This window comes from Malaya genurostris, chromosome 1, assembly GCF_030247185.1.
Source record: "Malaya genurostris strain Urasoe2022 chromosome 1, Malgen_1.1, whole genome shotgun sequence".
Taxonomy (NCBI): Eukaryota; Metazoa; Arthropoda; class Insecta; order Diptera; family Culicidae; genus Malaya; species Malaya genurostris.
In genome coordinates, this window is record NC_080570.1 from 37,756,921 (window position 1) to 37,773,213 (window position 16,293).

At 41.0% G+C, this 16,293-nt stretch overlaps 1 protein-coding gene and 1 long non-coding RNA gene across 7 annotated transcripts in view; one reads left to right on the forward strand and one right to left on the reverse strand.

The window, feature by feature from the left end:
- The window catches only part of LOC131437556 (uncharacterized), a 105,147-nt gene that overhangs the window by 7,555 nt on the left and 81,299 nt on the right, over window positions 1-16,293 (reverse strand). For 4 of the 5 annotated variants that reach the window (XM_058607000.1, XM_058606989.1, XM_058607011.1 and 1 more), the window contains 2 exons: window positions 13,023-13,517; window positions 3,360-3,420 (listed from right to left, as the gene is read on the reverse strand). In XM_058607000.1, coding sequence (XP_058462983.1) covers window positions 3,360-3,420; window positions 13,023-13,517 — 556 coding nt within the window. Of the gene's footprint in view, window positions 1-3,359; window positions 3,421-13,022; window positions 13,518-13,615; window positions 13,954-16,293 lie in introns of those variants that run through there. The other variant, XM_058607019.1, reaches the window with a different exon arrangement.
- On the forward strand, window positions 3,156-3,931 carry LOC131437573 (uncharacterized). Of its 2 annotated transcripts, none has more exons than XR_009230791.1 (4): window positions 3,156-3,289; window positions 3,385-3,434; window positions 3,574-3,741; window positions 3,818-3,931. It is a non-coding gene; the product is annotated as an uncharacterized LOC131437573 (long non-coding RNA). The 2 variants fall into 2 exon arrangements; XR_009230789.1 differs by having other exon boundaries at window positions 3,574-3,745; window positions 3,818-3,919.

The window sequence follows — 16,293 nt, forward strand, 5'->3', positions numbered from 1 at the left end:
TAATTTTGTCTTTGTGCACTTTAAATGCAGTGCATACTGAAATATCCTCATGAGGACTTTCCCCACAATAAATACATTTTTCAATTTCCTTGTTGCAATCATTATCTTTATGAGGTCCTTCACACTTAATACATTTTGGTTTATTGCTACAGCAAGAAGAATTTTTTGCAGTTCGTACAATTCATTACATTTGGAACAAAAAGCCGAACAGGGAGGCGAATTTTATCGACATAGACATGGGACGGCAACGCAGATCCGGCAAATGTCACTCGAAACGAGTCTGATGGGCGATAAACTTTTTTTCCCTCTTCATAAACTACTGAGTACAGTTGTTTGCACTCCAGTATTTTCACACCCTCAAGCATAGAGTTCTTGAAACGACCAAAACCATGCTTGAGTAAATCATCTACCGAAAGACTCGCTTCGGTAACAACACCGTCAATTTCGACATCTTTGGAGGGTATGTAAACTTTATACTCTTTAATGAAATGTTCCGAAGAGACAATATCATTCGCGTGTTTCAAATTATTTACCACAACACGAATTTTATCGTTATTTACTTTTATGATCTCTTTGATTGAAGAGAATCGTGATGTCAAACCTTTAGAAATTTGGTAAATGTTTAATGGCTTTGATATACGTCTAAAAAAGACTATCCAAGGCCCAGAAGAGCTCTCCTGATATTTTTTCGTTCGTGGAGGTATAGGATTCATGCTAGGATTTACGTCCATGGATTCATCCATCACATTAAAATTTTTAATCAAACTTTAAAATAAAAAATGAAACCAACACTACACAGTACTCAATCAAAAGGAAAAGAAAAAACTTCTACCTTGAAATTGTTGTCTATCTCCGTTGCACTGCCGTGTAGATCCTCGTTGCTCTAGATGTTCTTGTTGGATGCTGATTGTTGGATGTGATGCTACTGCTACCTGACATCCAGCACCACTCGATTTCCGATTTACTTTTGTCTTCGCCAGCTGCAACCAGCGCAGGTCACCGGTGTATACCTGCGTGTTGTATGGCAGTGGAAAGACCGAGTTGTCTTGTCTCCTTCTTCCTTGTGCTCCGCACCGATATGCTTCTGCACCGAAGTGCCTTCGCACCGGTGTGCCTTTGCACTCTCCTGCTTCTGTGTGCCTTTGCACTCTTCTTCTTCAATGTGCCTTTGCACTCTCCTGCTCAGCACTTGTGGCTGTATATTGTGGCCTGGGTAGAGCTTGGGAAACGCCCTTTGTTGTTTCCTTCACCAGCTTGGCCCAGCACTAGGGCTCTCTTATGCAGCACGATTTTACGTTTTAACGGCTGCTGCCAACAGGTCTCTACCTGTAGTTCAACCGTTGTCGTATTTAACGCGTGTAAACTAACCAGCGTTATTAAACTGTACGCTTCTATACACAACCTTCTCGGTTGAACGGCTATTACTGAATGAAGCACATAATTAGTTCACTAAGACTAAACCATGCGCATCTCCTACGCATCGTATATCTCCCATTAAAAGTGGGAATTTTAATATGGTATAATCAGTACTCGAGTATTTTTTCTTCGAATAAATGGCTGCCGGGTGAGATATATGGTAACCCTATTTTGAAGCTTTGAAAGTTAATACAAATAAATTGCGATCATCACAAAAAAAACAGGTTGCTGCGATTTCTATCCTGCAGAAAATTCGTTTGTCAAAGAGTGTGTTATTCGTAGATACAATTTTGAAAAATTCGATTGATAATCTAGCCAAAACTGTTTCCTAGAGTAAGTTACTTTTGGATTGAACATCACCATTCCAACCAAAGTAAAACAGTAGCAGGAGAAGGTTCCCCAAGAATTGCTGAAACCTGTCCGCCCATCAATCAGTGCCATTAGTCCGCGTAGAAAACAATCATTCAAATTGACAAAATTTGCTGGAAGCCAATCAGAGGAGGAGGAGCAGCGCTCAACTCGTTCGATTCCATAATCATAATCCATAAACGTGTTTCCCCCCGTTTCGTCCATTGAAACCAAGTAACACAGCCTTGGAGACCCCTCGTTACTTTGTTGGTGGTTGGTTGCACTTTCAATTTCTCTATGGGGGTTGGTGGTTTTTTCCGAAAGGAAAATGCTTCCGATATTCGTAATTGAAGGGGGAGTTGCAATCACTTGTAGTCGTTCCCCGAGGGGTGGGGGGGGGGGGGGGAGGGGGAACGACGACATTTTTTTTCTTCTATCTTTTGTGGGTAAATAGTTTAAATGCATTCCACACGGAGCGAGTCTCCGATCGATATTGGTTGCAGGACTCCGGTGGATGGAAGAAGGGGTTGTACGAAAAGTTGTAAATCGGTAAAAGGCACTACTAGGTTTTTGTGTTTTTAATTGTGGAACTTTATCTAAACAAAGTAATGTTCATTGAAGTGCAAAATTCAATGAGGAACCGACTAAAAAAGAATTTTCAGAAAAAAAAATATGTACCGTTTTTTACATAACATTTGGCCGTTTTGGTTTTAAACAATTTCTTGGCAGTTTTACATAATGAAAGCTTTTGATTGGTAACCTTTCTCAGTTGTTTCACGAGTTACAGAGTTCTTCGTGTGTGTGTCGAATCTACGAAAGCGTATAAAAAAATGGTTTAGTCCAAAACACAGGAAATCATCAGTTTCAGTTGGAAAACGGGTAAAAATAAAACTCTATCTTTAGGCGAATATGAAGTAGAGTCTTTATTCATTTGCACTTACATCGGCTTTCTTTTTTATTAACGAACCAATGTTGGGGAGCTAGCAAAATTTGGGCACTAAAAAGTAGATAAGAAATCCTCCGATAAACCTTGAAGTGTTCGGATCTTACCACTTTGACTTAAGACTCGATTTATATATAAAAGCAAAGTAATAGACAAAGTTTAGAGGTACGGAAATGTCCATTAAAAAAGCTTAGTTCCGAGTTTATTGCCGGGCAGGATTTACGGACCTGGCCCGGAGTAGTCGAGCAATAGATATAAAATAGATTTTTTCGATGTGTGGCTTTCCGTACATACGTGCATACGTTCCACCCGCCTAGTATCTTCTTTCTATGCGGCATAGTAAACATAAACTTGTTGGGGTCGGTAGCGGATGGCGGGGAAAAAGGCGTAGTTTTCCATTACACAAACGGTAAAAAGGGGGACTTTGGATGAAAATTTGATTTGGAAATAGCTCTCAGGAAGGTAAATAGTTGACGTAAAAGCCGATACCGAAACGAACGATTGAACGATACTCCCGGGCCAATATGTTTTTAAGTGGATGTTCCGTGAAGGATAATACTGGAGTCGTGTGAATCAAACAGAGTAGGCCGAATGTTCTATCTTAGACTGACACTCAAATGTTGTTATTGATTTATTTTTTTTCGGTGTTTACCTGGAAATTTCTCATCATCCAACAGGTTCTCGTTGTCATCGAAGCTCACATTTTTGGAAACCTGGAAATAAAAGAGTAAATGTTTAAATTTCAACAATTCAATTCAACTATCATTTTATTTCTATTCCAACAAATCTGCGGCTTAACGTCCTAAACATACAAAACATCGTGTCAAAGATTAATTGACGGAAATGGCCTTTTTTTTCGTCAACAGGTTTTTCTCTGCCACTGACTCCTGATTTCGATCCAATGAGTCTCATTTCCCGAAATTTGTTGCGACACTTGGAAAGTCAACACCCAATAATTTTCCGCCATTAATCGCTAAACTTTTCCCATTCGGAGCGAATGACACGAATCTACTTTTGCTTATGCATACACGTGGGTAGGTACGATTACCATAATTACCATGATCGGGTGAGAGGGAGCTAAGGGGAAGGTCGCTTATTTTTCGGTTACAGGGATCCGAGATGCCAGGTGATTTTAATAGATCTCAATTTCGGAAAATCAAGTGCTGACCAATGGCTTTCGTACCAAAGATTTGTGTATGGAACTTAGTATAGCCATTTAGTCGTTAGGTGTTTCCAAGCCACTCGCTTCACAGCTGGAGTTGGTGAAAGTCAAATGCCAGAAATCAGAAGTCAAACGCCCCATGGATAAAAATCCGTTGCCAGTGTCATGGTTGAAAATCATGAAACCATGAAACATGTATTCTTATGAAATTTCATGAGCGAAATGATTTATATCATGGCAATTTTCAAGGGAGACGAGTTATTGTTCATGATTTGAATAATTTCGATTATAAATTGTAAGGAATGATTGACATTAACATTTTAAATCAGGACACCGGCAATGGATTTTTATCCGTGCAGAAATCAGAAACCCGACGCCAGAGTCTTGAAGTACGATACCCGAAACTTGAAGCCAGAGGTTAGTCGCAAGAAATCAAAAACCAAAAGTCAGAAATCAGAAATCAAAAGCATAATACCTGACATCCCAACTCAGAGGTCGGAATTCAGAACAGAACGGTGAGAAGTCACAAACCAGAAGCTAAATATATGAAGATGTAAGTCAGAAGGATGAAGACGGGAGCTGGAAGTCAAAGACCAGAAGCCTGGAACCAAAAATTCCAAATTCAGTCGCCAAAATTCAAAGGACTGATGACAGAAGCCAGAAGGTTAGAGACAAGAAGTCTAGAGAATCCCAAAGTGACTGAGAAGTCAGATGCCAGAAGCTAAAAATTAAAAGTCCGAAATCAGAAGCGATGAAGCAGCACAACACAGCACTCACAAGCCAGAAGTTGGACACATGAAACTATAAGTCAGAAGGATGATGACAGGAGCTGGAAGTCAAAGACCAGATGTCTGATGCTGAAACTCAAGGTCAGAAACTACGAACCAAAACTCAAAAGTAAGAATTCAGATGCTGGATATCAGAGACCAACATTCAAAAGCCTAAAGTCAGAAGTTAGATGGCAGTAGCTTGAAGTGAGAAGTCAGCAACCAGGTGTTAGAGACTGTAATTCAGAGATCAAGAGACAGGACTCAGAGGATAGAAGTCAGATGTGCCGAAAATTGTAATTAGAAACTGAAAGCTAGAAGTCAGAAACCAGAAGTTTGAAGGCAGAGACCATAAGTCAGAGGGGGACGGGTATAGCGTGATGGGTAAGTCGATGCCTTTCACGCAGCCCGCCTGGGTTCGATTCCCAACCCCGCACATAGGGTCAGAAAGTTTTTCTGGCCCGAAGAGGTGAATGACATTAATGTTAAAGCCTCTATAATTGAAACAAAAAAAAAAAAAAAAACCATAAGTCAGAAACTAAAAAAAACCTGTTTTAATCCACCTAGTGGTGTAATGATGCCTTTCTCATGTACATATAATATTGTGGTATTCAATTCAAAATTTTTCTCTTCGATTTTTGAAAGAAACCAAGAGATTGTTTGTGCATAACATACAGAATAAAACAGTGCTTTGATTGCGTAGGTCATCCTTAAGAAAACGAAGTGGGTAATTATTGGTAGGACCATAAGACCTTTTAATTGACCCTAAGATTGGGAATAACGGTTTAGAGTCCAGTTTATAACATTTTTGAATCTAAGTTTGTGGAAATCGGTCAAACCATCACTGAGAAAAGTGAGTGAGTTCTATTTTGGTATATATGACCACTACATACGGTACTTCCGAAACCGGATACCGGGAACCAGGATAGCCGGAATCGGTTTGTTCAGTTGCCTACTGATAATGACTATCGATTTGTGTAGTTTTGAGACCAGTTCAGATTTTTTTTACGTTTTTCGTTTCGCCGGTTTAAGTGACGGTGTACAATATTGAACATACTTTACCATATAACTCCAGATCCGGAAGTCGGATCCGGATCAAATTCAGGAATTCCTTATGGGACCGGAAGACCTTTCATTTGAATCTAAGTTTATGGAAATCGGTCAAACCATCGCTGAGAAAAGTGAGTGAGATCTATTTTCGTATATATGACCACTATTTATGGTACTTCCGGAACCGGATACCGGGAACCAGGATTGCCCGAATTCGGTTTGTTTAGTTGCCTACTGATAATGACTATCGATTTGTGTAGTTTTGAGACCAGTTTAGAAATATTTTGTCGTGAGTACGACTTACTTTACTATGGGGCGCCTTTTCAAAATTAGCCATATGGAAGAATGGGCAGAACTTAATCGCGAATATCTCGACTTGTATTAATGGTAGCAACATAATTCTTTCATCATTTCATCAAAAATATGATCAGGAATTCAGGATAATATTTTGAACAGTGTGCGATAACCACAAACAAGTCAAAAATAAAGTTTTCTTAAAATTTGAAAACAACGCGGAAAACTCTTTACTTTCGCTTGGGTTTTTCGCGCAAGGACGACGATTTTGAGGTAGTCAGGCACATATCTTCAACTGAATACGTATAAAAGGGGAACCGTGGTCGAAAATCGATCATTCGTCATTTAACACTCGATGTGGATAGACGAATAACCTACTACGACTAATTTCGATTTTGTTTTATTTTTTATTCGCAGTTGTCTACCTACCCAAGCTATGGGTAAAAACCGCCATAGATCCGAGAAGGATCCAAAGGATGCTAAGCGTCTGAAGCCAAGTGATGTACAGGTAAACGACCGTTTGCTGAGTAAAAACCAATATGCTGATCTGCCAGTAGATGTCGAAGAGGAACTGCAGAAGAAGGAAAAAATGCCGCCTTTCTACCTGAAGGGCTTCCCACCAACTCTACGCTCGGATTTCAACACACTGATCAGCAAAGGACTACAGGCAACAATCCGTTTATGTACTGAAGGCTACAAAATAACTGTTCCGGCTTTGAACCACTACAAAGGAGTGGAATGCTATCTGAAGCAGACAAAAGCGGAATACTTCACACACGATATTGCCGCCAACAAACCTATGAAGGTTGTACTTCGAGGACTACCCGACATGATGGAAGCCGAACTAAAGCAGGCACTGTCGGAGGCTGGACTAAAGCCTTTGATGGTATTTAAAATGCAGCGCCATAATACGGACAAAAAGTTTAGATATCAACTGTACCTGATTCATCTGGAGAAGGGCTCCATCACCATGAGTCAACTGAAAACGATTAAATCGTTATTTCACATAATCATCGAATGGCAAAAGTATAAACCGGTACATCGGGATGTCACACAGTGCACGAACTGTTTGAACTACGGCCATGGAGCGAGGAATTGCCACATGAAAAGTAGGTGCGGGAAATGTGCCGAACCACACAATACCAACGATTGCCTACTAGATGACATCGCAGTAAAATGTGTGAACTGTGATGGCGACCATCCATCTACTAGCAAATCGTGTCCCAAACGTGCTGAGTTCACAAAAATTCGACAACAGGCGTCCCGTAAACAATCAACGCGCAAGAATGTTCCACAGAAGGATGAAATTAATTTCCCACGGCTCCCACCGAAGAAGGATATTCCGAATTTGCCGCCACTTCCTCGCAGCAATCCAAAGACTTCAGCCGCTGGATCTCAAAAAGAATCTTCCTCAAGAATCCCTCCTGGATGGGGCATTAATCAACCACAAGCAAAGGATGACTCTGGTGATTTATTCTCTGCTGAACAACTGATCGTCATTTTTGAAACAATGACAACAAAACTACGAAACTGCAGAACGCGGTTAGATCAAATCAACGCCCTAGGCAAATTCATCATCGAATATGCAATATAATGAGTTGGTTATAGTAAATTGGAATGCTTGCTCACTCAGGAGCAAAACTGCTGAATTGTCCGACTTTCTTCAAGAGAAGAATGCCGATATTGCTATTTTAACTGAAACTCATCTTAAACCTGAAATTTCTATTTTTATTTCCAATTACAGGATTCACAGGCTCGACAGGACAACTACCAGAGGAGGGGGAGTTGCCATTGCCGTTAAACGATCCATTCAGCACAGGCTTCTGTCAGCCTTTAAATTGCAACTCATAGAAGCCATCGGAATTGAGATTACAACGACGATGGGACCCATCATCATCATTGCAGCGTACTGCCCCAAACAAACCAATCTTCGAGATGGTACGTGTGCATCATTGAAGCGAGATCTGGCTATGCTCACTCGACGACAAAACAAATTCATCATTGCTGGGGACCTGAACGCACGGCATGAGCTGTGGGGAAACAGAAGACAGAATCGAAACGGATTCGTACTTGCCGAAGATTACGAAGCTGGACAATACAACATCTTCGCTCCGGATCAACCAACGCGACTTTCCAGATCGGGAGTTCATTCCATTTTGGATATATTCATCAGCAACATCGCTATAGACAGCTCTCCGGTTGTCTTCAACGAGCTCTCTTCTGATCACTTTCCAGTAATATTGACGTTGGGATCTTCACCAGAAACAGTGCCTATTCAACCTCGGAGGAACTATTATCGCACCGATTGGGTCCAATTTCAACAAATCGCCGACCAACTTATTAATATCGATCTGCCACTTGATTCCCCGATGGAAATCGATGCAGCCCTATCTTCCTTCCAGCATTCAATCACAGTCGCTCGTGATAGGACGGTTCCAGTACAACATATGCCGAGTTCCTCTCTTCAAATCGACAGTGTCACCAAGAAACTCGTCCGACTTCGGAATATCTACCGGAGGCAGTATCAACGAACTGGCATTCTAGATAGGAAGACTACTTATAACAACTTAACTAGGATAATCCAGGAAAGGATATCTGAGCTTCGCAACAGGAACTTCCAGCAAAAGCTTCGAGAAATTCTCCCACATTCAAAGCCCTTCTGGTCCTTAACGAAGGTGCTTAAGAAAAAACCGAAGCCTATTCCTCCTCTGATGTCACCCCAGGACGCAGCTGAAGGAATACCTTTAATCACACCGGTAGAGAAGGCAAATGCGCTAGGCCAGCAGTTTGTGTGTTCTCACAATTTAGGACTCAACATTGTTAGTCCATATGAAAGAGCCGTTGCTGATAGCGTAGCTGAGGTTGACCAATCAGACAGCTTAGTTCCTGAGGAAAGTAGAGTCACTGCGAATGAGCTGATGGCTTTTGTGAAAAAATTCAAAAATATGAAGGCCCCCGGTTTCGACAACACATTCAACATTGAGCTGAAACATTTGAGTATTCGCTCATTTGTCTTCTTAGCTAAACTTTTTAACAGGTGCTGGGAGCTTGGTTACTTCCCTTCAATGTGGAAGTTAGCTAAAGTTATCCCAGTTTTGAAACCGGGGAAAGATCCTTCCTTTTCCAAGAGCTATCGGCCCATCAGCTTACTCTCTGCCCTATCCAAGCTGTTTGAAAAGTCAATACAAAGGCGAATTCTTGCTTTTGCAGATGAACAGGATATATTTCTGGAAGAACAGTTTGGGTTCCGGAAAGGAAGATCCACCATCCACCAGCTCACAAGGGTTAACAACGTCATACAGCAAAACAAATCAGTGTCCAAAACGACTGCCATGGCAATATTGGATATTGAAAAGGCATTCGATAATGTGTGGCACGATGGCCTGGTGTTTAAACTGCATCGGTATAATTTTCCAATGTATCATTAAAATTATCAAAAATTATCTTGCACTTTCAGAAAGATTTACTATTCCTGCTGGTGTACCTCAAGGAAGTATCCTAGGTCCCATCCTATACAACAACCAGACATCCAACCTCTTCCGGGTGGTGGTGTTCTGTCAATTTGCTGATGATACTGCCATTCTTTACAAAGGTCATGTCATTAATGCTCTGAAGAATAAACTACAGACAGGTCTGGACGCTCTAACTGAATATTTTACAAGCTGGAAAATTGTGATCAATTTTGCTGCAACTCAGGTCATCTTGTTTCCACATTCAAGGTCTCCAAAACTTGTTCCATCAGACGAATGCAGAATACGATTCGGTGATGAGGTCATTCAATGGTCCGATGAAGTTATCTATCTAGGACTCACCTTTGACAGACATCTGATATTCAGGTCACATGTTGACAAAATCGTTCAAAAATGTAGCATACTCATCAGGTCTCTGTATCCGCTGATTTGTAGAACATCTAAACTATGCCTGAAGAATCAGATGGCTGTCTATAAACAAATCATCTACCCCGCAATTGAATACGCAGTCCCTGTTTGGCGGGGTTGTGCACGAACACACAAACTTAGGCTTCAACGCATTCAAAGTAAGATCTTAAAGATGATTCTAAATCTACCCCCTTGGACAAGGACTAGTGAAGTACATGAGATGGCCTCCCTGGATATACTAGAACAAAAATTCGAACAATTCTGCACGAAATTTGAAGAGAGGTGCTCAATCTCTGAAATACAAATAATTCAAAATTTGTACGTATTAGGTTAGGGATAGTTATCATGATAAAATATTCAGTTGTGTGACGTAATCTCAAATAATTCAAAATTAAACTATTCTGAAATGTTTGGTATAAACGAGTATCAAAAAGGATAATTCATAAGGCGCGTTTGCCTTTCTCGTATTTTTAAAGCTCATAGCTCAGTGATCTGTGAAAGGATTTATATAATCTAACTACCAATAGAATCGAAATTTTTCAATTTAAACGTGTATAGCAAAAGCATTGAAGTATTTCAATAGTACACTATTGAAAAACCTGTCTCATTTGCTCCATGTCAACACCATGTCAGAACGCGTTCTAAGGAAGAGAACAAAATATATGCTGCTGTACAACAAATCGTCCGGGAAAAATGTTCCGAAAAGTGGTGAATATCGCAGTGAGTTCCTCAATTTGGTCCTTGTGAATGCTAGAAACGAATCCCTACAGCATATTGATAGTTTCTTTCAATAAATTATGCAAATCCGAAATGAAATAATCGACAATAAAATTCTGTATGCTGCTATTTTTATAGCCGTTAGGACCGCCCATTAGTGAAAAAGCTACAAACGAAATCACATAAAAGGAAATCTCTTAACAAAAATTCAATCAGTTTGGATTCAATCGCCACTGCGAGCAGATGTGTTTTGTGTCGTCTGCACGCTTTCGACAAGAGCGATTACGTCACAGCTGCCAGTCATTAGCATTGGGAAAAAACAACGGTGGAGAGCATTGCACAATATCAGCCGTTCTAATGGCTCTAAAATTTTTCTAAAGAACTATTAGGATTTGTTGTTCGCAAATCGTAGGGAAATATCCTCAGTTTACTGCAAATCAATTGATATTCGGAAGTGTTAAGGAACATGTCAGTTGTTTTCGTATTCACGACATCCAGTTATGTCTCTGACATTACCCACCCGCCTTTTTACGTTTTTTGTTTCGCCGGTTTGAGTGACGGTGTACAATATTGAACACACTTTACCCTATAACTCCGAAACCGGATGAAATTCAGGAATTCCGTATGGGACCACGAGACCTTTCATTTGAATCTAAGTTTGTCAAAATCGGTTCAGCCATCTCCGAGAAAACCTAGTGAGATTATTTGACACATACACACACACACACACACACACACACACACACACACACACACACACACACACACACAGACACAGACATTGCTCAGCTCGATGAACTGTCTGATTATTAGTTTGTGAGATATTGCATTTTGAGTTAAGCTACTTTTGTTATTGTGAAAAAAATGGTAGAAAAGGAATTTCGTGTGTTGATGAAACACTACTTTTTGATGAAAAAAAGTGCCGCCGATACCAAAAAATGGCTTGATGAGTGTTATCCAGACTCTGCACCGGGCAAAGCAACAATTCGTAAGTGGTTTGCAAAATTTCGTACTGTGCATATGAGCACCGAAGACGATGAACGCAGTGGACGTCCAAAAGAGGCTGTCACCGATGAAAACGTTAAAAAAATCCACAAAATGATTTTCAATGACCGTAAAGTGAAGTTGATCGAGATAGCTGACACCCTAAAGATATCAAAGGAACGTGTTGGACACATTATTCACGAATATTTGGATATGAGAAAGCTTTGTGTAAAATGGGTGCCGCGTGAACTCACAACCGATCAAAAACAATGATTCTGAGCAGTGTTTGGAGCTGTTATATCGAAATAAAACCAATTTTTTCGTCGATATATAACAATGGACGAAACATGGCTCCATCACTTCACTCCGGAGTCCAATCGACAGTCAGCTGAGTGGACTGCACGCGACTTGAACCGAACCCAAAGCGTGGAAAGACTCAACAATCGGCCGGTAAGGTTATGGCGTCTGTATTTTGGGATTCGCATGGTATAATTTTCATCGACTACCTTGAAAAGGGAAAAACCATCAACAGTGACTATTATATAGCGTTATTAGAGCGTTTGAAGGACGAAATTTAAAAAAAAACGGCCTCATTTGAAGAAGAAAAAAGTTTTGTTTCATCAAGACAATGCACCGTGTCACAAGTCGATGAAAACCATGCTGAAATTGAACGAATTGGGCTTCGAATTGCTCCCTCATCCACCGTATTCTCCAGATTTGGCCCCCAGTGACTTTTTCCTGTTCTCAGACCTCAAGAGAATGCTCGCTGGTAAAAAATTTAGAAGCAATGAAGAGGTAATCGGTAAAACTGAGGCCTATTTTGAGGCAAAGGAAAAATCGTACTACAAAAATGGTATCGAAAAGTTGGAAGATCGCTATAATCGCTGTATCGCCTCTGATGGCAATTATGTTGAATAATAGAAACGAATTTTGGCAAAAAAATGTGTGCTTCTATTAAACGATACGAACTTTTCAGCCGAACGTTACTAGAGTAAGACGTAGTAGGAAATCACGTCGAAAAAAAAACCGATGCCAAGTGTTTCTTTCAGTTAGTTTGATTGAACCTTGTGGTTTTGAAAAACTTTCTTGACTCCGTGTGTGTCGCATGGAGGAATGGAGGAAACGCAGGCTCAAAGCAGGCTGCAGGCTGCAGGCTGAAAGGCAAATGTCTCACCCAAATTCTTTTCGTCAAGTGATGCCAGTGGAACGAGCAGACGAAAAGTTTTCTTGTGAAAAGAACAGTAGTAGTAAAGTTTCAAGTTGTAAAAGTCAAAATACTTGTGGTACGTTTGTTCTTGGTGGAAGTGATGAATGGGCCACCTTAACAAAAAAAATAGCCCCCTTGTAGACTCGGAAACGAACGACCTAACCTACCCGCTGAAGTGAATTAAACGGATGATAAACCATGATTTGTTGCCATCAGATTTGCGGGGTTTTCTTTCTTGCAAAGTAATAAAACTTACCTCTTCGTTGCCGTTGTCCTCCTGCTGCCGCGCTTGCACTGCAAGACGGGCTTTGGTGCTGGCCGAAATCGGTGGAACCCGTGTTTTGTTATTCATGCCGGCTGCCGCCGTGCCCGATTTGGTTGCGTTTCCATTGGCAACGCTATTGTTGTTATTATTCGTATGATTGCTGCTGGCAACCACTTTCGGTTGAATCGGTTGCAACGGGTAACTTTTATCAATTCCCGCCCCACGGTGAGCCCGTCGTTCGTCAAACATTTGCCGGACTTTGCCAGCACCGAGCGTTGCCGAGAGGTCAGCTGCCGGTTCGGAACCAACCGGAGAGCTATGGCTGACGGTCGTTGAACGGAGAACGGTGGTGGCGGTAGTTAGGCTGCTGTTGCCATTTCCACCCGTGATTGTCGAACTGCTGGTGACCGCCGTTCTGGTTCCGGTTGATATCATATCCACCTTGCGTTGATCCCGTTCCTGCTGTTGGCGCTGCTGAAAGCGCATCTGGAATGTAACGAAAAAAGAAACGATATCAGAATTCCTCTTCCAATAAAATCCAATCGAACGGAAATTGAAATAAACAAAAGCAGGAAATCAATAACCTTCTTGATGATGGTTTCATAGCGATTGGTAAAGCTCTCGATAATCTCCGTATAATCCAGACCCTTCAGCTTCATCGTGTCCCGTCGTCGCCACCCGCCGAACACCCCACCGAACGCATGTGAAACAAACAATCTTTCGAGTGTGTATTTTATTTTATACTTTCGTTATTTACGGAAAACTTCCTCCTTTGAATTGACTTCCGTTCCGCCCTACGAATTCACCCTTTTTCGCTTATTTGCTATCACCGGAACAGTTTACGGGAAGATATCGTACGAGTATCTTCCGAAGCGAGCCTACTTTCAGGCGCAATACCGACTATTCCGACCCGAACTCTGGCAGATACTGATTAACTGACTGATAATTTAGTGAGTGCGACCAGCACCGCCGATATTGCATGGTACCCATGGTTGTTCGGTTTAGTTTGTATGGGTTTCCACCGCGTAGATGCCGGTAAATGTTGAATGCATAATTCATGAATGACCTAGACGGTGCCACCAGAGAGTGACATGACGGAACAAAATTGGAATTTATTCGCCATTATTACTCTCGATCGCGGAGAAATTCCGGTATGTTTATTTGCGGGAAGTCAATTCGGTGGCATTGGTTGATTAACAAAACCCAGTTCATCGTATCCGGAACATTTGTTTGTCTATGTTGAAGTAGTTTTTCTCTGTCAATTGAAGTTTGTAGGCACACCACAGTAGTTCTTCTTTTATTTTTGTTTTGGTTACTGCTTTCTTTCGTTCACTGTTGGTTCATTACAGTTCGGTTACCAGGGTAACGAGTTTTCTGTTTTGGCAATGGTACCGTAACATGGAGCTACTTGGTAGCGTGGATTGGATTGTATTAGTTTTTTCTTTGCTCTGGACAACCAAAAAAACTGGAAGACAAACAGTGGGAGGTAGAATGGTTGGAAGTGACACAACAAGCAATTTCTCTGTACGATTAAAATCCATGGGAATGATCCAAAGGCAAGGCAGTTGGGTGCCTCATAAACTGAAACCGAGAGACATTGAAAGGCGATTTTTCATTTGCGAGCAAAGGCAACAAAGAAAAACTCTTTGACTCATCAGTGCAGAACAGTTCAAACTGAACTGCTTAGTGCTAAACTCGGCAGTTCAATTTGAACCGCTAAGCAGACGTAAAGTTTCTGCTACTTACAGAACACTTTTTGTTTTGCAACGGAGTGCAATGTCTTTTCTGACGTGCCGAACGAAAATGTGTTTTCGACTATTTCTGGCCGATGCAGTTTGAACTGCTCTGCACTGATGAGTCAAAGACGAAACGTAAAAATAATAAAAACGGTTATGTGCACAAAACATGGTCGATCTCAACATCAACACCAAACCCATGAATATTCATGGTTCGAAAGTCGAGTTGTGCTTCCGGTGGGACCAACAGCGTGGGTGATCGATATAGGCTGCAATTGATGCGTTTAAGCCGTGGATTACAAGAAGAACGGCCGGAGTACAAATTATTCTCCTGCTTGATAACGCTCGACCTCATGTCGCAAGAGTCGTGAAAAAAATATTTGGAATCGCTCAAGTGAAACATTTTGCCGCACCCGTCGTATTCTCCTGACATTGCCCCTTTCTGATTATTCTGGAAGGTCATCGGTTTATTTCTGCCGTAGAAGCCGAAAATTGAAGCCAACAGCTCAAAAAGATGGAGATGGAATTCGAAAATTGCCTTAGAGGTGGAAAAAAGTACTTGATGAATCTTTATATTCGTTTTATTTCGAAATTAATGGATTTTTGACCAAAAAAAGCGGACCGAATTAATATATACTCCCAACATATATCATATAAACGGTTTGTTAGATTGATTAAGTGTTTTCGGTACTGTTTTAGGCAACTATTGGGACTACATGGAGAAAGTATACACTGTGGAAAAAAAAGTTGTAGTTTTAATTTTCATTATATTTTGATAGGTTATAGCTGTTAACCGAATGCTGACTGCTGAAGTTTATTGCACCTCAAGATGGAGAAATATTCTTTTTTTAAGCGGTTTCTTTTTACGCGGATTTCCGAAGTAACGCGGTTTTTTAAGCGGATTTCAAAACTTAAAGACTGTCCCAGAAAGTATGGACGCAACCAAAAACCGCTGCCATTTCGCAATGGTTCAGAATCGGTCAATTTTTATGGCTGCGTCCTGTTGTTTACACTTTTCTCCAACCACTTGTGCAGTCGTTTATTCGTTTCCATTAGTTGGTTTCGAAATGCGTGGACTTTCAGCAGAACGACGTCGAAAAATTGTGTACAAATGGTGCAGAGAACGCGGACTGTCACTGAGAAAGATAGCAAAAATGGAAGGAGTAAGTGAAAAAACCGTGCGAAATGCAATCAGGAAGTTCGGTGAGGATAAACCGAAAACGGGTCGAAAAAAAGGTCCTGCTAACTCTCAGTTGGATAAACGTATACTGAAGGCTTTCGAGCAAAAGTTGGGTATACTGAAGGGTTTCGAGCAAAAGAAGGAGGTTTCAGTTCGGGATGTGGCCAAAAAAAGTGGGCACTTCGAAGTCAAAAGTTCTTCGTGCTAAAAAACGTTTGAATCTTCGAACCTATAACAAGCAGAAACAATCAAAACGTAGTCCGAAACAAGAAGCATCGATCAGACCGAGGGTTCGAAAGCTGTACAATAAGATTCTTGCTGGAAATTTGAACTGCATAATCATGGA